The sequence below is a fragment of the Rhinopithecus roxellana genome, chromosome 21 (genome assembly GCF_007565055.1).
Source record: "Rhinopithecus roxellana isolate Shanxi Qingling chromosome 21, ASM756505v1, whole genome shotgun sequence".
In the NCBI taxonomy this organism is placed as follows: Eukaryota; Metazoa; Chordata; class Mammalia; order Primates; family Cercopithecidae; genus Rhinopithecus; species Rhinopithecus roxellana.
Window position 1 is genome coordinate 25,388,580 of NC_044569.1, and position 27,688 is coordinate 25,416,267.

At 34.1% G+C, this 27,688-nt stretch overlaps 1 protein-coding gene across 2 annotated transcripts in view; it reads left to right on the forward strand.

Annotated features, from left to right (window-relative positions):
• Positions 1 to 27,688, forward strand: part of CDH7 (cadherin 7) — a 138,734-nt gene that overhangs the window by 46,838 nt on the left and 64,208 nt on the right. For both annotated transcript variants that reach the window (XM_010385602.2, XM_010385601.2), the window contains exons 3-6: positions 9,148 to 9,442; positions 14,404 to 14,523; positions 21,944 to 22,111; positions 24,513 to 24,700. In XM_010385602.2, coding sequence (XP_010383904.2) covers positions 9,148 to 9,442; positions 14,404 to 14,523; positions 21,944 to 22,111; positions 24,513 to 24,700 — 771 coding nt within the window. The remainder of the gene's footprint in view (positions 1 to 9,147; positions 9,443 to 14,403; positions 14,524 to 21,943; positions 22,112 to 24,512; positions 24,701 to 27,688) is intronic.

Sequence of the window (27,688 nt, forward strand, 5' to 3'; positions counted from 1 at the left end):
CTTTTATGACATGCCCTAGAGTCAGCTCCTTGCACCACTCATATCTACTTGCTTCATGTAGTAAGTTCAGGAAACAGTTCTGCAGAAATATGTTAGGCCCTCTTTCCTGCTAGAATTCACAAGAAGATTAAGAATCTCCAGGTTGCAAATGGTACTCATCACATCCCTCTCATCTCCAAATCCCCCTTGGACAGGCTCTTTCACTTGTCCATTTGCCATTAAGTTGGACAAGAGAACATCAAGAGACACTCTAGTGCCCAGATACTAACAGAAGCCCCCATTAGGTAACAGAAGCCCACCTCCTCCTGATGATCAAGATAGGTTACACCTACCAGGATTGTGACACTTGTCCTAGTCTGCTGGTCCCTTGGTGCCAGGAGTCCCAAGAGAATGGGACAGACATACCTTGTGAACCTGGTAGAGTCACCCTGCTGTAGGAATGAGAAGCACACATCCACACCCAGTGAGTCCATAGGAGTGAGGTAAGAAGGACAATCCCACTCTGATCCTTTGATTCTTGGTCTTCAGTGTTCTGCTCACCCCCGGGAGGCGGAGCTTGCAGTGAGCCAAGATTGCACCACTGCACTCCAGCCTGAGCGATAGAGCAAGAGTCCATCCCCCCCACAAAAAATAAAAGAAAAAAGAGTTGTGGCTAAGTCACCATCTGTCCTCCTCTTACCTAGCTCCTTTTCAGTTTACCCTCCTTGTTCTGCGTTATCTCTGACATTCTGTGTTTGTCCATATCTTTGCCAGGCATTGGCTTCCATTGAACAAATATTTTTCTTATATTAGAATTGAAAAGATGCTTTAGAAAATGCTCTCTTTAGATTATACAAGGGTTGACATATTCTCCCTGCAACCAAATGGAGACTCTAAAATTTTATTTCCATTGCTTTAGCTGTTATTGTTGATATTTTCTAATGGACAAAGCACTGTAGTGCAGACAACTCCGAGAAACATTTTGCGAACACCTTATGCTATTGGCGTCTGCAACATGTATGTGCATACCTTCTCCAAAATGCCGGGTACAAAACATTTGTGCAAGTCTTAAAGATGAGCTCTCAGATTGCTCTCTGCCTTCATCATGGTATCTTCCAGTCATCTCTAATGTTATGACAGGGAAGAAGTGTTAGATGGATTTTTGCCTAGAAGCATTGAAAACAGTTTTCATGTAGGGTTTTCTTCATGGGCCCAGTGCTTCTCAATGGATCTGTGATGAAAGGCCAAGGTGTGTTTTGTTGTCGGTTGTGTTTTTGTGCACACATTTGTTTTTTTAAGAACACATTATACTATTGTCACTTGATGCTAGTTTTGTAAAATGCAATAAAAATAAATTTCTTAGATAAATAAAGTCAATTCCCATTATTTTTATCATTGTATTTGGGTTCAACAGACATGAAATTACTTGGTGAGCTTACTATAACAGTTGCTAAGCCATTCATCTCAAATTCTGTTTTTATCTTAATTCCAAAAAACAGATACCTCACTTTGAGTGGTGTTGCTTTTGCCTTGGTTATATACATTTCCTGCTCAACCGGTCTCATTTTAAAAAGTAAAATTAAAAGTTATTCTTTTGATAAAAAGCTTAGCCTCTCCAGGGGTTGCTTTTAAGTGCTTCTGGCCTATTTCATGGAGTTTACAACTAAGAGAACAAGGTACTGTCCTATCCGGCGAGCCCTCAAGTAGAGCACATGAAGCATTCACAGTTACACTAAGCGAGGATGAAGCCGCAGCTTCAATTCTGGTCATTAAGAATTCGACTGTAGGCGGATTTCGTAAGTTGTGTGAGAGTCGTGGTTCTGGCCTGGAGACAGCAATCAGAGATAGGATGAGTGGGGTTTTCTTTAGGGAAGTGAGTGTAGCTGTGTGGAATAAAGAATGCTTTTTTGAGTTGCTGTCTCTTGGTCCCTGATGAAAAAGCTGTGTCTGTGAACATGAAGCTTTAAGTAACCATGTTGTAGGCACAGATCTATGACCTTTTCACTCCAAAGCAGGACCGTTTTCCCTAAGGAATGCAGATAAGTATATTACACCACTATATGGAAATGTGTTAATATGGATGGAAAATTTAATTTTACAAAATTTCTTCCAAATGCATCTTTTTATTTTATCTTCACTCCAACATTCAAAGCCAATTGTCCATTTACAGATATGGATCTATAACAGATGCATAAACTGGGACTCGAGCACCATCAAGACAACACAATATGGAGCAGAATGGAGATTCAGTAGCCATACCTGGGGCTTCTTTGCATTGACCTTCCAATTGGGTCATTCTGCTTCTAAGAAAATGGACTGTGACCCCCTAGAATGGCTGTTTGTCACAAGTGACTTACTGTGAAATTTTCCTGAGAATAAAAACAATATGAGTAGTATTTTTTTCTTTTTATTTATTACTCAATAAAAGAAATGAATTTTTCAGCAATATTACCATTACCTATGTACTTCCTGAGTTATATTTCTTTCCTTTATTCCTGTTTGTAAAACAATATCTTTACTTCTTAAACCACTGTCTTCATTAGAGATGCTTTACAAGTAAATTGTGTTCCATTACCTTGAATTACAGTAATAATTATAAATTGGGAATACTTCAACCAGAAAGAAATGACTCATACATTTGTTTTCATCTATAACATTTCTTCAACAGCTTGATAATTGCAACATATCCAGTGGTATGTGGAAAATACTTATTAAAAGACATTATGAGAAAAGAAAATTTGTTTATCAGGCAATTTGTATATTCAGGCAATTATACTTCTGCCAATCATTGTTTAAATCTACTTTCTATACTTATAATTGTAAACTTGTAAAATTTTAATAGACTTACCCTGCATGAGTTCTAATAATCTGGAATACACTTTTAAATTTTAAAAATCAGGAATCTATAATAAGTAAATTAGTGGTAAAATTTACTTTTAATATTTATTAATATTTAATACAAATCACTCTCAGATTGATTAACTTGCTGCTCTGAAAAACACATTTTTTACTTTGCTAGCATTACTTCATTTTTTTTGACACAAATGCAATGGCACCAGTATGTGTGTTACTTATATTACAATGTATTTTTTCTTATTCCAACGTTCAATATAAGGAAACATTTAATACAAAACTGCAATTATTGTCATCCTTATTGTAAATAAGTCAGTGAGCATCACAGAGGCTTTAGTTTCTGGTTTCATTTGTTAATGTTAAAGCTTTCACAATACATATTATCTCTTTCATAAAATGTCACCTTATGTTTGTAGATGGTCTTTCTGTGGCATGAAAATTTAGTATTTTTTTCAAAGGCAAAGACATCAAAAAGTGCAACTCTAACATTACAATAATTTACTTTTATGAATCCTAGTCCACCGTATCATCTCAAGTACTAGTCACAATTATGCAAGTTCAAGTGTGAATATATTTGTCTCCATTTTACAGGGCTAAGCTTTAGGTAGTAAAGACAAGATCATCAGTAAGATCAAATAAGAAGCAGAATTTAAGAAGTACTAGAGGAAAGAAAAGTTGATTAATAAACTGAATTAACTTTTTTTTTTACCTTCATCTCCTAAATAGAGGATGTTTTCCATTTTCAGACTTTTATTTAAGCAGATGGATTGAAAGTGGTAGACCGGGTAGTTCATATCATGTGTAATCTGGTTATATAGATGTAAAAAGATCACCAGAACATCAGTGCGTTGCTCTGTTAGTTTTGGTCTCTACAGTCTTAAATTTAAAAATAAGGTGGATAAGAATTTAATGAAGGTGGGCCGGGCGCGGTGGCTCAAGCCTGTAATCCCAGCACTTTGGGAGGCTGAGAGGGGCGGATCACGAGGTCAGGAGATCGAGACCATCCTGGCTAACACGATGAAACCCCGTCTCTACTAAAAAATACCAAAAAAACTAGCCGCCCAGTGGCGGGCACCTGTAGTCCCAGCTACTACGGAGGCTGAGGCAGGAGAATAGCATAAACCTGGGAGGCGGAGCTTGCAGTGAGCTGAGATCCGGCCACTGCACTCCAGCCTAGGTGACAGAGCGAGACTACGTCTCAAAAAAACAAAACAAAACAAAACAAAACATTAATGAAGGTAATGGATATTCTGGCACCCAAGGACATGCAAGTAGGTTTCAACCCTCCCTTAACACACGTGCATGTGTGTGTATCTGTGTATTTATGAGAGAGAGAGAAAAAAGGGAGAGAGAACTACTATATAACAGCTGAGGAAACAGGAATAAGAAAGATGCCTGTTTCTACCAGGGCTCTGTCTCCTGGGGAACAAAAACATGTAAGGGTGAAAGTACAAAATCATACACTAAGTGTTACCATGAGCAACAAAGCAAGGCATCTGAACTCCATCTGAGTGGTTCAGAGGATTATGGAGAACAAACCAGAGATACAGGATGTTTTTTGTTTTGTTTTGTTTTTCTTTAAAAAGCTATTAAAACTTTAAAGGGCAGAAATTGAAATAAAACAAATACTGCTATTTTACAAAGTGGATTATAAATTTACCAAATTTAATACAACAGACTTTATTAAGGATGTAGAACATAGTGATAAAAAGAACTTAGTTCTTAAGGAGTTTATAAATTAAAGTTGAATATAAAAATAACTAGATTTTCAGTATAAAGCAGAATTAAATGAATTCGATCATAGAAATTGAAATAAGAAACTATGGGAAATAAACAGGACAGTTGTAAAACTTCAGAAAAAGGGAACTTGCATCGAGCTCAATTGGATGTCTGTGAGTGGGTGTGTGGGGAAGCATGGGAAATGCTTGCTATGCTCAGGCAGTGAGAACTAGTCCAGCACGCTTGGACCATAGACTACAGTGTGAGATGTGGTGGAAAAACAAGGCCAGGGAGATAGAATGGAATCAGATTGGGACTCATGCTTAGAATTTTCGGTTAAATCCATAGACCATGGGAAGCAATTACATATATTTGGTGAGCATGCTGAAAAGGCCAAAGAAGGAGGATCAAGAGTCAGCACAGTAAATGTTCCATACACTTTGAAATAACTTCAAAAGAGTTGAATTCTCAGCACAGATGTACTTTCCATAGGCTCTAAAATGAGCATAAACATAGCAATAGATGCTTCCTGGAATAATCAGCCACAATTGGCTGGACCATCGGGAAGCTCCAGGCCACACCCAGGGGGTGATCCATCATGAAAGTCCTTCAGAGCTAACATTGTTGTGCAAATATGATATATCATGATATCTCAGTGTTATCTTTCAGCACTTATCAGTAAAGATACTCTTGTGGACAAAACCATATTTAATGAGGGATGTGATATAATTTAATGTATGTTTTAGAGGAAATAATTTGATTGTGACAGCCTAGACAATGTGAGTTATTAAATTAAAAAATAATTGAGGTGGTTTGCAATAGCCCAAGTGAAAGGTTTGATGATTCTGAACTAGGATTATAGTTCAGAATGAATGAAAAAGGGCTCGGATACAATAGACTCGTGGTCGGAGGTGCTCTATCAAGTAGGGCCTGATGGAACATTAATGGATTATTCACGGATATATTTTAGGGTACATGTAAAATGTGATTTGCATTCATGATCTATGTAGTTTATGAGAGTCTGATATTTCTCACATATTAATACATAATGCTGACATAATGACACAGGATTTACATAATTGTACCTCCTCCTCAGCTTATCTTTTGCCTTATCATGAGCTACATTCAACTAAGGTTCCTATGCCTCTCACTTTTTGTGCTCATTTGAAAAAAAAATCTGTAAATAGTTACTTTGAAGTCGAAACAAATACTTTGAAAATGATTTAGGAACCCAGAGAGTAAAGGCAAATTTTGTCTGCTTATTATAATTTTATTTTATTATTGTTTAGGCTAATCTCAGGTTCACATTTGCAAGGGTATTTGTGAATAGAATAGACTTAGGTGATTCGGGCTGTTCTGCCCCCAGATAGAGCACAAATACTTGTCTTTGGTTGCACTGTTTATTTTGCTTATGTACTTATTTACCATTTTATAGGATCATAGTTTGTTTTTTTCTTGGTCAAAGGTTTTCACAGTTGAGAGTAACATTTTTCTGTTCGGGTTGTTATAGTTATTCTCAAAGGTGTCCATGCATGTGTCCATGCATGTGTGTGTGTCCGTGAGTGTGCACGTGCCTATGTAGACACTTGTCAACTTAAGAACGTGATTTGCTATTTCTACACTTGAGAACATTTCTCTTCTTTGCTGAGCATTCTTTTTCATCAAGGAGAGAGGAGATTTTACTAAGAGTGTGGATTTCACTCCACCTATTAAGATTAGTAAAATGCACAAAGTCTCACAGATTAAATGTCTGAGTGCCTCAGATAATTATGTACCCATTTTAACAATTCAAAGTTGGTCACTTTTAACCACAGATGCTTACAGTAACATAGCAAAGACACTGAATATAGGCTCCAAGCAATTTTCTGCTTGTGAATTTTGGCAGTGGTTAGAAGCCTAGTGATGGTACCAGCTGGGAGAAAATTGTCAGCGATGGGAAGAATAGTAAAGTTTAGGGCTCTTGAAACAGGATGTGTGCGGGGCTGGGGGTGGTGGGGCATGGGTGGGGCATGGGTAGGTAGTAGAAGAGGAAGAATTTGATTGTTGAATGATTGGAGAATCAAGCAGTATGAAACTTTTAAGTTCTGATGCTGTCAGTAATGGAGAACAACTGACAACCCCATAATGTTTAATAAAATGCAGCGTCAGAGCTCTGGTTGAAGTTCACAGTCAGGACTTACTTTGTGATTTTTCTTGAAAATAAATTTGATTTGTTTCTCATACTTGGAATACCACCTGGACTTTGTAGCGCCATGCCACGAAAACAGTGATCAGCTGGTAGGAATTAGGTAAATGAATCATAAGGGTTTGTTCTGTGAATGAAAATCGTTCATGTGATTTCAGTGTAAAAAAGCTTTGATTAAAGACATGACTCATGTATAATTGATATTTCTTGTGGTCTTCTGGATGTTCTTCTAACATTGCACGCCACTGTCAGCAGTAACGTGTAGATAAGTTGCTACCAGCTGCCGCCCCATAGGAGCACAGATGAGGGTGAGGGAGCATTAGGAGAGCAGCATTGAACATTTAAGCGGCCCAGGGACTGGAAGCTTGTTTTAAAAACAACTTATTTTCATCCATCATCTGCATTTGTCTTAGGAGTCAAGTTTTTTGCTATGTGCTACTGAGTGTGGTGGAGTTTATTGTTATGTAATGGCAAGAAGAGACCCTGCTGGTAAGTCATAAAATGTACAGATGGAAACCACTCGAAGCACTGAGCTTCTTGAAGATTTGGGGGGTGATCAGGTGGGGTTGGTTGCATATTCCCTTCTTTCCTCACATTCCCCTTTGCATCAACTCTTGAAGACCCTAGCACACAGCACAACAGTCCCTATCCTGGAGGCTGGATCTCATTATAGGGAGTGGGGATGTGGGCTTTAGACCAGCCTGCCAGTTTTCATAATCCTGGGTCTGCCAGAGAGTTGGCTGGGCCACTTCAGGCAAGGTTCTTAGCCTTTCTCTACCTCAGTTTCCTCATTTGTTAGTAGGATTAAGGGAAAATGTGAATATTGAATGAGTTACTATGTAAATAATGTTTTACCCATGTAACAAACCTTCACATGTACCTCCAAACCTAAAATAAAAGTATTGTTTTGTTAAAAAAAAAAAAAAAAAAAAGAATGTTAAGCATAGTGACTGACATCTAGGAAGTTCTTAATAATTAAAACTATAATAATTCTCATATTTCACCCTTTGTATTATAAATTAGAGGGAGTTACATATATAATCATAACCCTAAAAATGACTTAAGAAAGTTAAATAATTCACAGTAGTTGAAGAACACACCTTTTCCATACACTGAATAAACGTGTGGCTTAGGATCCATTAGGTAATTCACAATGAAAAATATTAAATTATAACTCGTGCCAGAAATTTACTTTTTGTATTATTTAGTCCCATCGAAACCAAAAGATAAATCAGGTATTCAAGTACTTGGAAGCAGAGGATAAACACAGCTGTTACAGTGCAGTAAAACAATCATTTACAGAAATTCAAGGTACAAAAAGCTATGTCCTCAACAGCTGCCAGGGAAAGATGAAAATGTACTGTCCATACTTTCCTTGGTGGTTTTTTTTTTCATATTTTATATTTCTTTAGCACCTTGTCTTTTAAAAAATGCAAACGTAGTTCTGAAGGGCAGTGAAAAGCTTTATTATTTGGTAAATTGGGTTTTACATTCATATTAACCAAAGCCCAGAATGATGGCAGTTACAGGGGGTGAAAGATTGTTGAAATGACGGATTGAGTAGTGCGTTTCTCAGGTTATGAAGTTCAGGGAAATGTGTAATTATGTCTGAGTTTCCTGAGGTTCCTCTGTTCAGCATAATGTTCTGACATACAGCAGGGACAGCTCCAGATGTGAAACGCAAATCAGGAGGGACTGCTGTGCTGCTGATGCTGTGCTTAATCATGCAAGTCGAATGCAGTTCTTGGTATTTCAAGAAAGTGTTTAGCTGAAGTCTCATGCGTGTATTGATTTAAAATTCCTACTTGAGAGAGCTGTGTTATTTTTTTCAGCTCTAATTTTTAAAATACAGAACAGGATTTGGAGACAGATTTAGAGACTGGACATCCAGCCATACTCATTAATCACAGAAAGGAGTGTGAGTGGGGACAGGGCAGGAAGGAGGGAGAGAAGGGCACCCTTAAATAATATGAGGGTTTCTAAGCATATTAAATGGTATGTTGGAACTAGATTTACAAATGTACTATAGAAAGTTTCTTTGCTTGGAGTAGATCAAATCAACCAATTATACATGTTTACTGAATGCCTGCTGTGTTCAAAGAAGATAGCTAAAACTGGCAAGGACAGATCAAATAAAAAATAACAGTACAATCAGTTCCCAACTTTGGGACTGATATAAAATACCTTTGGAAATGTGACTGTTTACAGGAAGAAATGAAATTGTCTTGCTCACAAGTACAAGCTGACACATTCTCATAGCCTTTCTGCTGTGCACAATAAGCGTTCAGCTTATCTTTCCAAGAACAATAAAATTTCCTGTACTCCTACCTGACATAAGAATTATTTTTACATATCTCCGTATCGCTGACTCTCTTGTAAGTTAATCTCATCTCACATGAATTTTTCACCAGCTTCACTCTGATGTTGATAAAGGAGATGGTTCCATCAAATACATCTTGTCAGGCGAAGGGGCAAGTTCCATTTTCATTATTGATGAGAACACTGGGGATATTCATGCCACCAAGAGACTGGATCGTGAGGAGCAGGCCTACTACACGCTCCGAGCTCAAGCTCTGGACAGGCTCACCAACAAACCCGTGGAGCCCGAGTCGGAGTTTGTCATCAAAATTCAGGATATCAACGACAATGAACCCAAATTTTTGGATGGCCCATACACGGCAGGGGTTCCAGAAATGTCTCCTGTGGGTAAGTAAAGAACAATCTGCTTTGTAGCCTGTGGCTGATTTGGGGAGTTTTTTATTTAAAATTAAATCATCCTTAAGTACTGAATATATATATATATATATTATATTAGTATGTGTATATATATACATACTATATATGTATATATATTAGTATGTGCAGAGCAATTGTCAATTAGGGTGAGGGAAACATTTGAGACATGTTGGTGGCCAGTATCCATTAACTTAACTTATTAATTTGTTTGTATGGAAAATTAGGAAATTGTTTTTATACAGCTATTTCAATGTTTTCAGGAAATTACTTTAATCTTACATTTTTTCAACTTGATATTTATTTATATTTTTAAATGATTACAGTGATGCCTCAGAAGTTAACAAACAGAATTCTTCCAGACACAGGCCAGTGATGATCTTTTACTTTTCTTTCCATGCTATTAAGATATTGATTCATTGTTCTAAACATCTCTCTATGGCCAGTGTATCAAGAAGGACGTTGATGGCTAGCCAGGCTAATATTTGGATTGGCTGATCTATTTAATTGTAATGAGTATGATTGAACCTACAAATGGCCATCCACATGCCACCACTGATTATTTTAAAATTTTAAGTTCAGGGATACATGTGCAGATGTGCAGGTTAGATAGGTAAACGTGTGCCATGGTGGTTTGCTGCACAGATTATCCCATCACCCAAGTATTAAGCCCAGCATCCCTAAATTACTCTTCCTGATGCTCTCCCTCCTCCCCCAACCCTTCAGCAGGCCCCAGTGTGTGTTGTTCCCTGCCATGTGTCCATGCCACCAGTAATTTAAAAAAAATTATCCAAAACCTTAAATGAATGAAAATTTATAGTGAATTTATAGCAATGGTAAGGAGATACCCATTTGGAGATATATATTTAAAAAAATGAAGGCTTTTTTGTTCAAAGGCCTTTTGTCATTGCACCATTACTAGAAAGACAGCAAGTAAAGTATTTCTAGTGTGTACTTTATTTATATCAAATAATAGAAATTATCTTTTAAATTTCATTTATTCAAATACTTTTGGAATAGTTTACAGCCAGTATGTAATTTAAGCGTAGGCAATCTTACAAAAAAAATAAAAAGTTATGAGACTGGGTGAGAGATGGGTTGATTTATATATTAATTTCCTGCTGTTTTTAATATTGAAATAGGAAGTTTATTTAAAATAATAATGGAACTTATATTTTAACGCATGGGCATTTTAACCAATGTGATTTATTTTTTTTAAAGGTCATTTCATTCATCCAATCATTCAATCAACATACCTATGACCCTGAGGAGTGGGGTTGCAAAGATGTGTATAATGTGTGCTCTTAAAGGGATCCCAGTCTAGTGGCCCTAAATTTCTGTTCCTATTAGAAGAGAGAGGGGAAATTATTTGGGGCACCACCATGCTTCTAGCTGCTAGACAAATGCCAAATGACAAGGAGACAGAAGGATCAATGCTTGTGGCCAAGAAGAATTTGAACCACAGTGGCATGATCTTACTATAATTAGCACATATGTAAGCATTGCTAGCATTTCTGTGACCAAACAGGTGTGTTCACTCTTCCTCACTACCATCCACACCTTCCAAGTGCTTTCTGCTGTTCCTGCTTACCAACAAGGGCAGCAGCAACAGTAACTGTTACAAGATTTTGGAGATTTTAGAAAAAAGAAAGGGCACATCTTCCTCCCCAAATTAGTAATGTTTGGTAAATCAGGAATTTTTGAGATGTGTTTGAGCAGTTTAATTCAACTTCATACTCCTAGTTCTCATGGACATTTTGGTTGTTCTTCATTGGCTTGCCAGTGTTTTCATTTCCCACATAAAATATAGATATACAAATTGTATATAGGTATATGTGAACTTTTTGTTTTAGAAGCTAATAGTGGCCGGGCGCGGTGGCTCATGCCTGTAATCCCAGCACTTTGGGAGGCAGAGACGGGCGGATCACGAGGTCAGGGGATCAAGACCATCCTGGCTAACACAGTGAAACCCCGTCTCTACTAAAAATACAAAAAAATTAGCTGGGCGTGGTGGTGGGCACCTGTAGTCCCAGCTACTCCAGAGGCTGAGGCAGGAGAATGGTGTGAACCTGGGAAGTGGAGATTGCAGTGAGCTGAGATCTTGCCACTGCACTCCTGCCTGGGAGGCAGAGCAAGACTCCATCTCAAGAAAAAAAAAAAAAAAGAAAAATCTAATAGTGCACTGTCGTTTTGATTTTGATGGTACTCTGACATGGAACAGCATGACTATTATGCATACTTAATGTATGTTGTAAGTTAAATAACTTATGTTATTTAAGTGTGCATTATAGTCATTAATTTTTCTTTTCTTTTTCTTTTCTTTTTTAAGTCATTTTTCTTTTCTTTATTTTTTCTTTTCTTTTTCTTTTTCTTTGTTTTTTTTTTTTTGAGAAAGAGTCTCGCTGTGTTTACAGATTGTAGTGCAGTGGCATGATCTCGACTCACTGCAACTTCCGCCTCCCGGGTTCAAGAGATTCTCTTGCCTCCTAAGTAGCTGGGACTACAGGCGTGCACCACCATGCCCAGCTAATTTTTGTATTTTTAGTAGAAATGGGGTTTCACCATGTTGGCCAGGATGATCTCGATCTCTTGACCTCGTGATCTGCCCGACCCAGTCTCCCAAAGTGCTGGGATTACAGGCGTGAGCCACTGCACCAGGCCCATATCACAGTGTTTAAATAATTTATATTTAAGTTATTTACTTGGCTGATTCAAATGGGTTCGGAGCTTTCTTAGAAAATTATTTTCAGATGTCTTCAGGGTTTATCTGACACTGATTCAGACAATTAAGTTAATATAAAAATTGAGACATAGAACATGGAATATCTAAACTACATAACATATGTTGTATGGACTTACAGTTTATCAAACACTACAGTTAATCAAAGTGCTTAAGTCTAGCCAAGTATAATAACCATCAAATAGTATGATATAGGCCATGCAAGTTTTCAGTGTTTAATATCCAGGGATCTTTTTTTATTCGGTATTAACTAATCCTAAAATTTTAAACACACTAGTAAGCCTTTAAGATATTTTATTTATTGCCAGAAGAACATAGACAGGCATGGAAAGTTTAAATTTATTTGTGAATATGTGTGTGTATTATCTGGTTTGTGTGTCTATATGTGTTAAATGAGATAATGAACTTTTCAGAAAAAAAAAAGTATTATTGTTCACAGCCAAACTTACTGAAGTTTAGTTTTTATTATTTGGTTTAAAATTGTTTTCTTTCTTTTAAAATGAAGTAGCAAAATCATACTTAGGCATATTACCAAAATAAATATTGTAAAGCTGATACATATAGAGGAAAGAGAGAACATCAATGTAATTTATTATAACATTTAAAATATTCAAAATTTAATTCTTAAAAAAGATTTTAAAATACTCATTATTTACCATCTTGGCCCCACCAGACATCCGCAGGGCACAATCATCTAAGTCCATAAAATAAAAAACTTCAGGCTGGGTGTGGTGGCTCATGCCTGGAATCCCATCACTTTGGGAGGCCGAGGCAGGTGGATCAGCTGAAGTCGGGAGTTCGAGACCAGCCTGACCAACATGGAGAAACCCCGTGTCTATTAAAAATACAAAATTAACTGGGCATGGTGACATATGCCTGTAATCCCAGCTACTCAGGAGGCTGAAGCAGCAGAATCACTTGAACCCGGGACGTGGAGGTTACGGTGAGCCGAGACTGTGCCATTGCACTCCAACCTGGGCAGAAGAGCGAAACTCCGTCTCAAAATATAAAATAAAATAAATAAAAACTTTAGGGCTTAAAGAATAGTGCTGTATACTTAACTTTCATAATTTCCACATAATTTTAAAGAAAATGGAATTGGCAATGAAATATATATAGAAAATAAAGTGGATTTATAGCAAAGTGGACATTAATGACTTGCTTAAGGCATTTTGAAAGAGATATTTACATAGAAATCAATCTAAAAATATGTTAGCTTAAAAACGTCATATTCAGGAAATTATTTGAAACAAACTAGGACCTTAAAGAATACATAAAGAAAGGGACCTGTTCCATATTTAAAAGACAGGATATTTACTAAATAATAGTATATAACTAAATATATAAACTAAGCAAACATGAGTCTTTCTGATATTTTAAAGATTACATTCCAAATGGAAAAAAATAACAGATCAGAAGAAATGCTTTCCATATTGAATGTGTGAATACATAGTAAATGAAGAAAGAATACAACATTTCGTATGTAACATCGTATGTTGTACATCATATGTGACAACCAAAAAACTATCAATGCAATTTTTAAAGTTGCTATGGCTTTCCTCTTTTACAAGAGGTTTGGTTTAAATTTTCATTTCCTGTTTTGTTTTTAAATCAACTGGCAGAAAAAATTTTAAAAAATCCCAAGGAGATAGGGTAGCCACCTAATATCCAGTTAGCTGCATCAAATATTCTTTGTCAGTTAATGACATTTTGGTTTCCATCTGGATCATCTTAACTATGACATTTTTGTACCTGCAATGATTCAAGTGTCCAAGATGCTGTTGTCATGCTGTTTTCTAGACAGTGATTGAGTCTTATAGAAGCTGCCGTTGATGAAAATATATTACCTGAGGCCAATGGATGAGACACCTAAAGTTTCAGTCCCATCCGATTCGGAGTATATCCCAGCCTAATGGGCATCATCGATGGTTTTTTTTTTTTGTTTTTTTTTTTTGTTTTTTTTGCCAGAATATTTTCTTATCCCTTAAATATTTCAAGGGTTTTGTTAATATTTATCATTTCTTTGGAGCTGGTTTATTTTAAAATAATACTGTATCAGTTTTTTATGTGCCTTGAAAAAGATAAATGAAAAATTTCAAATATGCTTAATGTGGAATCAGTAACATTTTGTAAGTTACTTTCTTTTGTGGTATTTGGGAGTTTTTAATTCAGTGGTTTTGGGATTGGCATCTAGGGACCTCAGTGGTACAAGTGACAGCGACAGATGCTGATGATCCTACGTATGGCAACAGTGCCAGAGTGGTCTACAGTATTCTGCAAGGACAGCCATACTTCTCAGTGGAGCCAAAGACAGGTAAAAATTGAAATGTGACATTCTTGTAGAGTCATAATTTGTTTCTTACAATTAATATCATTATTTCTAAATATAGTTGACACTAATAACATACTATTTTATTCTGCTTCTCTCAATATGTCTACTTTGGTAAGCATCATATTATTGAGGATTTATCACCATTTAAAATATTTTATTTTATTCATCAGTATCTTAAAATTAAAAATAATGCTATATATTCAAAAATATTTCAGTTTCTATCTCCTGAATGCTTAAGGAAATTTTGATACTTTACCTCAGAGTTTTACTTGTGTTTAGTTTTGTGTTTTCATTCACATAGGAAATTATACATGGTAATCTTTACATCTCAAGCAGAAACCTGCTCTGCCATGTAATATAATAGGTAGTAGTTTCAGTTTATTCTTCCAGATGTTATTTTTCTCAGGGAAATTAGTTTAAACATAACAGTTAGGGTGATGATCTGCCAAATCAAAAACTAAACTAAATATATCTATTTTCTAATTTTGGGGAGCAATTTTTACTGGTTTGAAAAGTGGTATGGATAGAATGTATAGTTGGTTTGTTCTGTTTTGCTTTTAAACTGAAACTGTTTACATTAAGACTATAACATGGGACATTGTTATCTTGGTTATTAATTGATATTTTAATGAATTCAGTTTTTCTGGTCCTGTGTGTGTAGGGAAGGGTGGGTGGGTGTGAATATTAGTGGATGTGTGTCACTGATTTTTTTTAATCACTGTGAAAATCCACATTTTCTCTTTTGAAAAATAATTTTGCCTTTATCATGGAGTTAGAATTATTCAAATATATAAATTTATGATTATGAATATTCATCAGTACCTGTAATCCTAAATGAATATTTTAATGCCATTGATCCTGTTTTTCATATTTACGAAAAGAACAATATTCATTTATTCTCATGAACACCTTTTGGGAATGACCGTTGTAATGTGCATGAACAGAGAAGTAAATTCAATCTTAGCTCATTCATTAGAGCTTTCATAGAGATGGAATGCATATTTTATACCAGTGTAGAGATAGGGCTTGGAAACCACATGGAAAGTCTAATAAGGAAGAAACAGTCATGATTAAGCAAGTATTACAGGAGAAATAAATGAAAGTATTTGATTTATGGTATGAATCCTGTGAATGTGGAAAGCGTGCTTCTGTTTGACTGAATGATAGATCTGAGAAATCTAAATTCAAACACCCACCTCTTCCCTTCTATGCCTACTCTTGACAACCTAAAAAGACATTGACAAGTTCCTGACAATTTGCTCACAATCATACGCTCCTGCCTTATGTAACTTGTCCAAAAATAGCGTGTATTAAGTTCAAGGATTAAATATTTTGCTGCTACTAATGATTGGCTTGTGATTTTGGCTTTGCTGCAGAATAACAGGATTTCCATGTAATACTCTGGAGATAAAGCTTTACCGGTTGATCAACTAGACAATGGTATATGTCATAGGATTACATTATTAATACTTCAAACCTGATTTTAATTTCAGAGTTGAAAGGATTGTGTGTTTCAAGAGAAGAGGAAAGTTTAGTTTAGTTTTTTTTTTAATACTGTAATTGCGGTAATCACTGGAACTTCTTTTTACATGGTCATTAATACAGAGATATTCTGGGCATCTTTGTCCTCTCTGCTAATTTATAATATGTAGAGTACATTTCTTGTGAGAAAAAATAAGTTACGTGTTTTTCTGACAGAAATGGAAAGTTTTCAGACCTAAAGGGCATGGGGAATTGTAAATCAAGGTTCACTTAGTCTTGTTAGTCTTCGTTTCCTGATGTCTGTCTGATTCATTTATATGTGAGAAATAACATTATTTCCCCTTCAAATCTGAGGGATTTGGGGTCAGAAAGTAAAATTTTGACAGGAAAAATGTTGAAATTTTGCTAAATAAAAATTATGTAACCATAGGCACAAGCCATCAATGTTAGGTGCATTTCTATAAATTTCTTCTTCTCAATTTCTAAGAAAATAACATGACTAAAATCTCAGAGCACAAATTTTCATCTATAGCACTATTTACAGGCTGAATGACCAGAGGGAAACTGTGTTTTCCGCATCAATTTCTCCTTCCCCCAAGCTAGAATGTGAGTAGTTGCAAAACCCAGTGTTGACAGTTGACTTTAACAAGCAAGGTAGCATGACACTGGAAACAAGGTAAAGCACATTCCCTTCAAACTTCTCAACACCTATCTTCATAATGTCCACAAACTTACTAGGGGATTATGGAGATTACATTTATTCCATTAAACATACTTAGGATCATTCTAAGGTGTATCTATTTATTTTGTAACCTGCAAGCAAACAGATACCTTTTTTGGGTCTATGTGATATATGGGAGGACTGGCTACCTAATTCGCAACTTAAAATGAACATGCAGGTCCTTTATTCTTAAATGATTAAGGATTTGAAGACATCAGCAGCAGAGCTTTAAACTAAGTACAGGGTGAGAATGATGGTACAGCCCACCTGGCCATGAAGCAAGCCGTGGAAAATGAATTGAGTGTTAAACATCATTTGTCATTTAGGACTTCTTTTTTAGACATAAGACGTATGATTACGTGGTGGCTGCATTATGTGTTGCATGCATACCTATTACATCATAATTTTATGTAAAGGATATTGCCAGAACAAGTGACCTCTTCCAACTACACCCTTCACACACTCCCGGTTCTCATTCTATGCAAGAGTGCTGTGTCTTTTGAAAGCTTGCTAAGAACATCCCCCACAGGTTGCAAAAAGAGTCCCTTCCTCAATGACTCTTCATTTTCTTCCAGCACTGGAATTCTTTGATGTTCCAGAATTTTCCAACTTTACTACTTCACTGTTGTTGGCTTTTCTCCATCTTTTTATAGCTCTTTCATATCTACACTACAGATAGACAAGTCAAATAATACAGAGCTTAGGCACAAAATTTAGAAAGAAATAGAAACTCATTAGCAGATTTTTATCTTAAGTGTAAAACAAAATGAGCATCCAAAAACTTTTGTGATTTTGTTTTATAAATAGGTTCTTCCTCCCAAGAGTTTTCTCAGCTAATCAGTAACATAGTTTCTGCATAGCCAGGGCTGTGCATTTCTTTCATATTTGATTTACTGATAAATGTCTGTAATAAAAGTGCCATACTTGATTTTATTGCCTATTATATGAAATTCATTTATAATTTGTATTCCAGTATTTAAACGATTATCATCAAAGGATATTTTTAAAAATAGAAAGCAAGCCTGAAACATTTGTGCTCATTTCAGTTTCTAAGTTCCTTTGAAATTTAACTTTCAAGCATCATGATTTTTTTTTTTTTAATTTGAAACTGCTTTGTTCAGGATCTGTTTCTTCTTGCCTCAGTGTCTACATTTGCAAGAAAGAGTGTTGCTTGACCCCAGTCTGTATTCGTCTCTGTAATTCTACAAATAGGTAACACAAGAGTTCACAATGTATTGCACTCATGGTATTTTTAAAATATAGAGTGGTACATTTGTCTTCACAATGCAATTCAAGTCTCAAAGATGCACATACTTAAGGATGTTTATACATCCCATTCTCCATTTTATTTCTAATTTACTTTTAGTTAACTTTGTATGCTATAAGGTTTTGAGTTTTTTCTCTTTTAATTTCAATAGTTATCAATATGTTACAGAATGAGTTGAGTTTATTATAATTGGTGAATTGCTCCAACAGGAGCTGTCCAAGGGAAAGAAGGTGGCAGTTAGGACTCAGAATAAATTTACAGAAGTGATCATTGTTATCCAGTCAGAATGTGCATGGGGGAGATAGCATAACAGCTGATCACATTGAATTAAAATATTCAATTGTGTCTTCATTAGCAAGACATCATATTGGATTTTTTCCTGAATATGTACTATATTTCTAAACATCATGTAACATAGCACTCATTGATATAATGTAAAACAGAATAAGTTAATATTAGTCACAAGTATCACTGAGATATTTTAAATACTAAGAATACATGTTGACAGAAACTGATTACATAAATACATATTCAGTTCATTACCAGTTATATCTATTATTCTCATTCACTAGGGAATAATCACACAAAAATAATTATCTTTAAAGGAGTTACCAAGAGAGCTAACATGATATCCAATTAGTTCTGTTAGAACAAAAGCAAAGCAAACAGCCAAACTACATGTATTTGAAATGAGGTTTTGCTGTTGTGTGATTCTCCTGTCCATATCTCAATGGTGCTGCCTTCATTGGCTGCTCCATTTTGGTGATGGCCATACCAAATGGCTTTAGTTCATTCATGGTCCTTATGAGGTAGGAGACCAACAGGACTGATTTTCTGGTCACAATCTTGTTGACCAAAACAGGATCTGGTTCAGACAGGATAAAGTGAAGAAACTGGCAGGAACCAGCAGATGTCAACATAAGCAGTCCCTAGCTGCCCTCATTGCTCATTGGCATAAGACACTCCCACCGGTGCCATGACAGTTTATAAATACTATGGCAACAACTTGAAAGTTACCACCTGTCTCTGTTGCAATGACCTGGAAGTTACTTCCCTCTTTCCTAGAAATTTCTAAATAATCTACCCCTCAATTTGCATTGACCCACTCCTTAATTTGCATGTAATTGAAATTGGGTTTACATAAGTATAAATAACTTTGCCAAGAGACCATAGATTGCAGAGTTTGGGCACACTGACTATGAGTTAGCACTGCTCCACAAACAGCAGTACCATTTAATAAAAGTTGCTATCCAAAACCCACTGGATTACCCTTGAATTCTTTCTTGGCCAAAACCAAGAATCTCCTGGGCTAAGTCCCAATTTGGGGGCTTGACTGTTTGGTATCACTTACCTCTTGATATATGTTATTAAGTACATAAAAACCGTAAGGAAACCAATTTCTTTAATGTCTAATTGTATGGTTTTAGAATTCTTGGAATAGCTACAAACAATAAAGGCTGTAATGGAGAGAGCAGGAGTTGGAAGTGCAGATGACCCAGATCCTGGTTACTGTGAAAAGGTACTTCCTCAGTTAACAAGATCCCTGAGGAAGCCGGTTTTGCAATGTTGAGATTCCCCTTGGAATGGTAGTCTAGTCAAAGTGATATCCAAAAACGTTTATTTAGTTTTAGTGAGTACAATCCTAAAGGGTTGAGCCCTCACAGTGTGAATCTCCCCAGCCCCTGGTTATTAATCCTTGGGTTCACGTGGTTGTCTAGACTCCTGAGGGTAATTTGAAGCCTGAGTATGCAGAACCCATGTTCCATTCCTTCCCTAAAGTGCGGAAGATTTCAGAAATGGCTATCATCTGTTACATGAGGTACATATACCAAATTTTTAAAAAGATTCAATAGTAGCTGAATATGCATTAAAAAAATCATCTGAGGCTGATACGATATTGGATCATCAGATTTTTTTCCTGTACTTAAAAACAGCTTTGAACAATAGCAATATAAGTTTATGTTTCACATGCACAATGCTTTTTGTGAACATGGATTATAAATAAATGAAAAGTTCTGAGTTATGGTGTCAGATGATATAGTTATAGAAAAATTATTATTCACAAAGCCTAAAATACAAGCCAATGTCTTTTCCAAAGAGCCCATAGATAGAATTTCTTTTTTTTTTCTTTTGCTAAGCCTATGTGACTTAAAATTATTGATTATTATTAAGCATGAAAATCTCACAGAGTTAGAGGTATCCAGTTGGTCAAGACTAGACTTTACTAGTTCAGTAATATGATATTAACAGTTTTCTCTCTGTGCGTGTATTTATATATACAATTATATAATACATGACAAAACACAAATGAAATCCAATGTATGAGAATGCTTTCCCAAATTTAGACAGTTTTTACTTAAAAGTAAAAGCGAGCAAATGCCATACAAGTAGAAATCTATTATTAGTGGGTGTTCTTATTTCAAATCAGCTTTTCCCAATGATGTTATTCTTGTCAAAAATATGTTCAATAGTTGAGGCATTTGGAAATTACCTTTCCTACCTGCATTGATTTGCAAACTTTGTGATGATTTCTGCCTTGGAAAGGTGTTATTTATAGGCTCACTTATAAAGAGACAATTAGATGTGTGAAAAATAAGTGAGAAACGTTGACTACCAGACTTCTATCTTAACGATGCTATATTTCCTTTCAAAAATAATTCCGCTAAGCAAACCCATGAGAGGATGAGGCTGCAGTGTTTCCTTTACTGATTAGTTGAGGGGTTATAGACTTCTCTCCATCACAATAAATATGCACAGATGATAACACACATATTGATATTAGAAGGAAAAATGAGAGATGAATCAAATTTTTTTAAAAAACATAAAAGTAAGTGGGACTTCTTTTCCAAAAATAACTCGTTTTATTAATATTTTTCATATAAATGAAATATGTGTTGGTCATGTTCAAAATAAGTAATGCTCAATTTTTTAAAAAAGGGTTACAGAAATAAAGATGATTAACAGCAAAAAAATAACAAACAAACAAACAAAAAACAGAAAAGGAAAAGGTGGAGATATGTCCCAGAACTCTCACACAAAGATTATTTATGTTTGGTGACAGTATGAGGGAAGTCAATATTTGCTTTGTTATAAATTAGAGTTAATAGAAGTATTGAAGAGCAAACATGAAAAATCCATAAAATCATTATGGCTCTAAGAAGAATATGTATTAGATATCTACCACCTGGACCTAATTTGTACATGATTTTTTTTCATTTTTATTCTGATATTTCAAAGATCAATTATAAAATATATAGACACGCATAAGGACTCATTGAAAGTGTTATGTAAAGTGAGCCTGGATTACCAAGACAATAGCATCCAACTACACTTCATGTATGAGAATAAATGAGTAATGTCAAAAAATAAATAAGCAACCTGGACTTCTCAAATAAGTGTAATTTGAATGCTTACAATACAGATCTGTTGCTGATGTATGTGTATGTTTGTGTTTGAGAGCTAATGTGCTCAGATTTAAACAAAAGTATTGTTGCTAAGGATAGTAAGAATATTATTTAACTTGAAAACTGATAATAAGTGGTTATACATTTTTATAAGCTGTTGAGATGGAAGGAAAGGACAAGTTCATTGCTGTGTACTTTTACAGGTGATTGTCCATTATTCTAGGTAAAAGGCCATTTTATTTATTTATAAATTGTTATTTTCTTAACCACTTTTCCCTGAAACCTAAAGATAATCCTCTTTATTCAGTATTGAGGAAACCACATTAATAATGTTTTCTCTGTTTTGTAACATTGTGTAAAACTATCATATTCCTTTGGTGTTTAATAAACAGTAAAATTACTTAAAGTAAACAAACGAAACAACAAAAGGCAACAACTCAAGAGCGACTTACTACTTGTATCAGTATTCTTTGTTAGTATAAATGCAGTGATTCATGATGGGTTTTACTGGGATTTGAAATTTTACAGGAGTCATCAAGACTGCCCTTCCAAACATGGATAGAGAGGCTAAAGACCAGTATTTGCTTGTTATTCAGGCAAAGGATATGGTTGGTCAAAATGGAGGACTGTCAGGAACTACATCAGTCACTGTGACCCTAACAGACGTTAACGATAACCCACCTCGCTTTCCTCGAAGTAAGTTGTTTTCTTAAGTGATACAAGTGTAATAATTTTTCCTGACAGTTTCAAATATTTCTAAAGCAAATAATTATCTTACTTCATTCTTCCAAATTTACATTTCATTAGAGACATAATTTTGATTCAGCAACAATGTGGATTATAAGGGTATTGAGAAGAAATAGAAGCCATCATTTATTTGTATTACTTCTAAGTAATGCAAATTTTGACTACCATATCTTAAATATAGTAAGATTTTTCTTTCATTCACATTTTCAATACTAGACAATTACTAATTGTGTTTATGTATTAGTATTTTTTCTAAGAATTACTTTTTATATTTTGTAAATTATAAAGTTGTTGCCAATTAATCATATTCAAATACATTTTATTCATTCTGTGCACTAAAATATTGATTTATTTTTGAAAATTAAAAAAGAGTAATAAACATTTCCAGTTTTTCATTTCACACTTTTTAAAGCCAGTTTGTACACACTGAACATTCCATTAGTAGTTCCCCCACATCTTTCTTGTGCAAACATTCAGTGTTTTAAAAACCAATCTAAAGAACTGAAAAACCAAATGCCCTCAATTCCACTTATTTGACCAAAGGGGCTTTTGATTTAACCAAGAAAAAAGAAAAAAAAATTCTCTAGGTAAAGGTGTGCTGTTTGAAAAGACGTTTCATCTCACTCTCTTTTTAGTTCCCTTTTTTCCCTAAGTGTATGTGTTATTTCTTTAGAATGCTCAAGAAAATAAAGAGATTGTACAGACTACAATGTCTGCACAATGTCTCTAAAATGCTTTTCCAGTAGAAATGGGAACTAAACTCCCACCAACAGAATTTAGAAGTGAATTGTATCAAAAAAGGAAGCTGTCTGAGCAAATATGAGTGTCACTGTTTTTTCCTTCAATGACTGCCTCTTTAAAATTTTCATCTTTATCTTATATAGTTTTAATATTTATATTATACAAGAAACGATATCTCCTGGTAATATAAAAAAGTGACCCCAAGTTTAGCATTATTTTCTTTAAATAAGCCTATTCTTAATTGTGATCTTGATGGCTTATCATGGAGAAGGAGGGACTTTTAGAATTATAAAAGGAAATAATGCAGTTATTTTGGGCTTATAATGAAATGAACTGCTTTCCTTTTGTTTAAGCCTAGATTGATACAATTATGTAGAATTTTAGTAAGATATAGGTTTTCTAGGCCATTATAGATTTCCCTCAAACTTATTAAAGTGAAAAAAGCCAAGGATATATCATTGTTATTCATTTTTACTGGGATTTTTCTCTACCATTGAATCACTAGTTTAACCTTGACATTTTTGAATTTTACAAAGGACACTTTGAGATGTGTGAAAGGGGTCACTCAAAAGTAATAGCATATGTTATAATCATTTTAAAAACAAACAGTAACTATTCACAAAATCTAGAAAATCGCAAACAAATCTCAGTCTAATACATATTTCCATCATACAGACACATTTTCCTTTCTATATTCTTCTCAGAGAGAATCCTTTCTTCTCCCTTCCCAAGACAGGACAAATGCAACAAAATTTAACAACCAAAGGAAATGGAAAAAGATGAAGGAGGCAGGAAAAAGTAAATGATTAGAGAAGAAATAGTGAAGGAATATAGTGTGCTGAGGTGTTTCCTCATTTCTGAGTGATGTGGTTCATGTATTTCTTCATCTGCCCCCAAACTTTTTCTTTAGTTTGAGGGATGGCGATGACGAGTTATTACAAAATTTAAACAAAAATTTTTAAAAGTTGTGTTTTTCTCTTTTACTGGCTTTTTTTTTTTTTTTTTTTTTTTTTTCTGTTCGACTAATATTGCCTAGGCTCCTGGACCATTGTGGCCCAAATCCGTTGTACGTACGACCCACACAAATCATTCTTATCCTTTCTTATCCAGTTTTCTTACCCAGTTTTCTGAAACTCTCTTGGTAAAAGATGCTAAGAAAATTCCAACATTAAGTTATGAAAACGATTTAGGCTTGTATTTGCCCATTGGAAGCCCAATCTATTCTATTTTTATTTCTTAGTGTTTTACACATTATTGTAATTATTATATTGAATTACATTTAATAATTATATATCAATTATAATTACTTTCAATTTATTTTTATTTTTCAGTGTAGGATATTTCTCACCACCAGAAATACAAGAATTAGAGATTCTTCTCTTGCTTTTCCTCACCATCTATTTCTGCTATCACAGTGATTATTAACTAATCATTCCCATCAAATCTCTTAAGGCTATATGAAACATCTTTTGTTTTCCATTATCTTAGCATATTTTTTATCAAAAAATAAAAAGAAGTTATGCTAAGATGAGGTCAAAATAACCCAATAGTTAAGTTTTTATTGGTTGTCTTGGTATAATGTATTCATTTCTTGTTTTGAATTTCACAGGGTCTTATCAATATAACGTCCCAGAGTCATTACCTGTAGCCTCAGTTGTGGCCAGAATTAAAGCTGCCGATGCAGATATTGGAGCTAATGCTGAAATGGAGTACAGAATTGTGGATGGTGATGGATTGGGCATTTTTAAGATTTCTGTTGACAAAGAAACACAGGAAGGAATCATTACTATACAGAAGGTAATGTTTTCTTTATTTATCTCTTACCACAGATTACTGAGAAGTCCTGTCTGTTTGATGGGAGAATGCACTAGACAAAACGAATGGCCATATGGGATCATTACTATTTTAATTTTAGTAAGATAAGCTATGCATTTATTTTTAGGTGTCAGACTCTTAGGGAACCTTGAGTTACATTTGTAATAACACCCATCAATTCTATTCTTTAAGAAACTCACAGCCGTTATCTATAGCACTATAAAAATAAAGCAAACTGGCAAGGTGCTGTTTTAAAGACCTATTTGGAGAGATGAATATGTTTCTGCCTTGACTGTTCCACTAATGAAACCCTAAAATCAACTAAAAGCCTGTGGATGCAAACAACATATGCTATTATTTTCTCCATGAATGAAAATAATATAATTTCAAGTAGAAACCAAAATGTTGAAGACTTGCTACATTAACAATTATTGCCATTTAAAATTTATAGTAATTGGGAGACTTGAATATTTCATACAAGAAGAGCATGAAAAGTTGTAAAACCTATCGTAATTTCTAGAGTGTGAAAGAGAAAGTCAGTACAGCCTAAACTAAAGATTATTTTCCATCAGTATATTTAAATTAGTTCTCAACACAGTTATAGGAGAAAATGGACTCTTCTCTTTTCAATATAGAGACATGACTTTTTACAAATATTTAATCAAAAATAACTCAAAAGCTGTTATTTCAAAATGTAGTCTTAGTTTATCAACTATTTGAAACATTAAAAATATATCAATATATTGATCCCTAAGATATGAATTTTGTTGTCAGTGTGAAAATCCAGTGCATAACTTTGTAATTAATGCTTTTCAATAATCAGCACATATCAATAAATAAAGTTATATTTTAGTTGTTATAGGAAAACATGTGTTTGATTTCAGGCCAATGAGAAATACATTTCTGCAATTATTTCCAGTGGACAGCTGCTGTTTTAGCTAAGCTGGTTACAATCTGTGTATAAAAGTTTTAATAACTAGAGTAGGCCAACTGTTGGTAAAATGTTTTGTTTTGTTGTCTAAAATAAAAGGAATTCAGTAAGGTGCAATGCTGCTCAAAGATTTCAAAGAGTCATCTGAAATCAGTCTGTTCACATTCAAGAATTTTTAATGCAAATTGAAACTTTTTATTGAACAGCTACCTGTATTTTATATATTATAATGAAGGTAGCACGAATCTTTGAAAATTCTAAATTCAATATAAAATATTTGATTTAGTAAAGGAAATATAAAACTTATTTTCTAATTTTATATCATTTCTGGAAATTTTAGAAAATTGTTACAAAAGGAGACATAAAAAACCTAGGTTAAAAATTATGTCATCTAAAAACATGAAACTCATGAAAAAATTGCAGGGATAAATTTGATTATCACTTATAACAATATAAAAACATCACAAATCATTATTATTCTTATAGGTAGCAATTAATATCTGTCAGGCTTTTCTTTTTGACTAACTTACAGGCTTTATTTTATTTTCTCAACAATTTCATGAAGCTACTATTAGGACACTGAAAATATGGAAACATAAAATATTGAACAATTGAAGAAATGGTAAATAATTTATGATATTATCATATTAAGAAATTTGCATCCATCATTGTAGTAATGTGGTGATGTTGTTTTTGCAAATGAATATGAAAATTTTTATTCAAAAATTATTAAAAGGCAGTATCCAAACTTTTACAAAGTCACATTTTATAAAAAGTATATTTATACAGAATAACAGATTACAAGAAAAATGTTAAAATGTTAGTAGTATCATTTCTAGATCTTATATTTACTTTTTCAATAATATGTAGTATTCACTAGTTATTGTTATAATTGAAATGTTGTTAAATATATAAAAGAGTTATTCAAAAGGCCAAACTGAAATAAATCTCATTAAAAACACTGTATAATCTACTTTGACTATTATTAGAGATGGTAATTATTTTACAAATGCAGAAATAAGTCACAGAAAGGATATTCAGTGGACCCAAATTTCATGTATGAAGTTCTCTTAGGTATTAAAAAAGATATAATCTTCTATTTAATAAGTTATGATTAAAAAACATTCCAAATTTTTAAAAATTTAGATTAATAGAATTTTTGGTTTTGGTACTAGAGATTCCTTACTTCTGCCCAAAATCTGAGTGATGCTTTGAATCTAATAAAAGTCAATAATTGGTTATTATTAAATATTTATTCATCAATCATTATATGAGAAGTTAGCTAAATATTTTAACAATTTTTTCAATGAATATGAGGTCAAAACTCCATTATTTTTACTTGAGATAGTTATCAACTAAAATTAAATTTTATTTTCTTAAATGGCTTCCAATACATAAATACTTGTCTAATTCTTTGTTTTCTTATATAACATCAAAGATTAGGAATAATTAAGCACACACAATATACAGGAGAACCTTAAGAAACAACAGTGGCTGAAAAATTTCATATTACTTCTATGTCATAAGTAGCCAATGTAAATCTTCATATGTAATGAAACAATTCTTGTTCATCCTGAATTACTATGAAGTGTAGAACCAAACCCAGTAGCTATCAAAGGTCAAAAAAATAACGTTTAGTTACCCAGGGATTTTATACATATCAGTAGACAGTTCAGACTGTTGAATGCTATCATGATTTTCTGTATCATTTTGAGCCTAAATACACTGTTTATATGAACAATAATTTAGACTAAGAAGTTAATCATAGTTTATTACTCTTAAAGGGGATGGCACTAACTTGCTTTCAGCTTTCTAATGTGCAAAGTAGATCTGATTTTTAAGTTTTATCTTAATGTGGAGAATATATATACCATTTGAGGCAGAACCATTAGATTCTAAAAGTAAAATAATGTGTAGCAACAGATGGCATGAACCTAAGCAGTATGGTCTGCAATTTTTATGTTCATTAATTCATCATGATAGGATGCATGGTTGTTAAGACGAGATATCTGAAATTTTGCTGTTTGAAATAGGTAAAA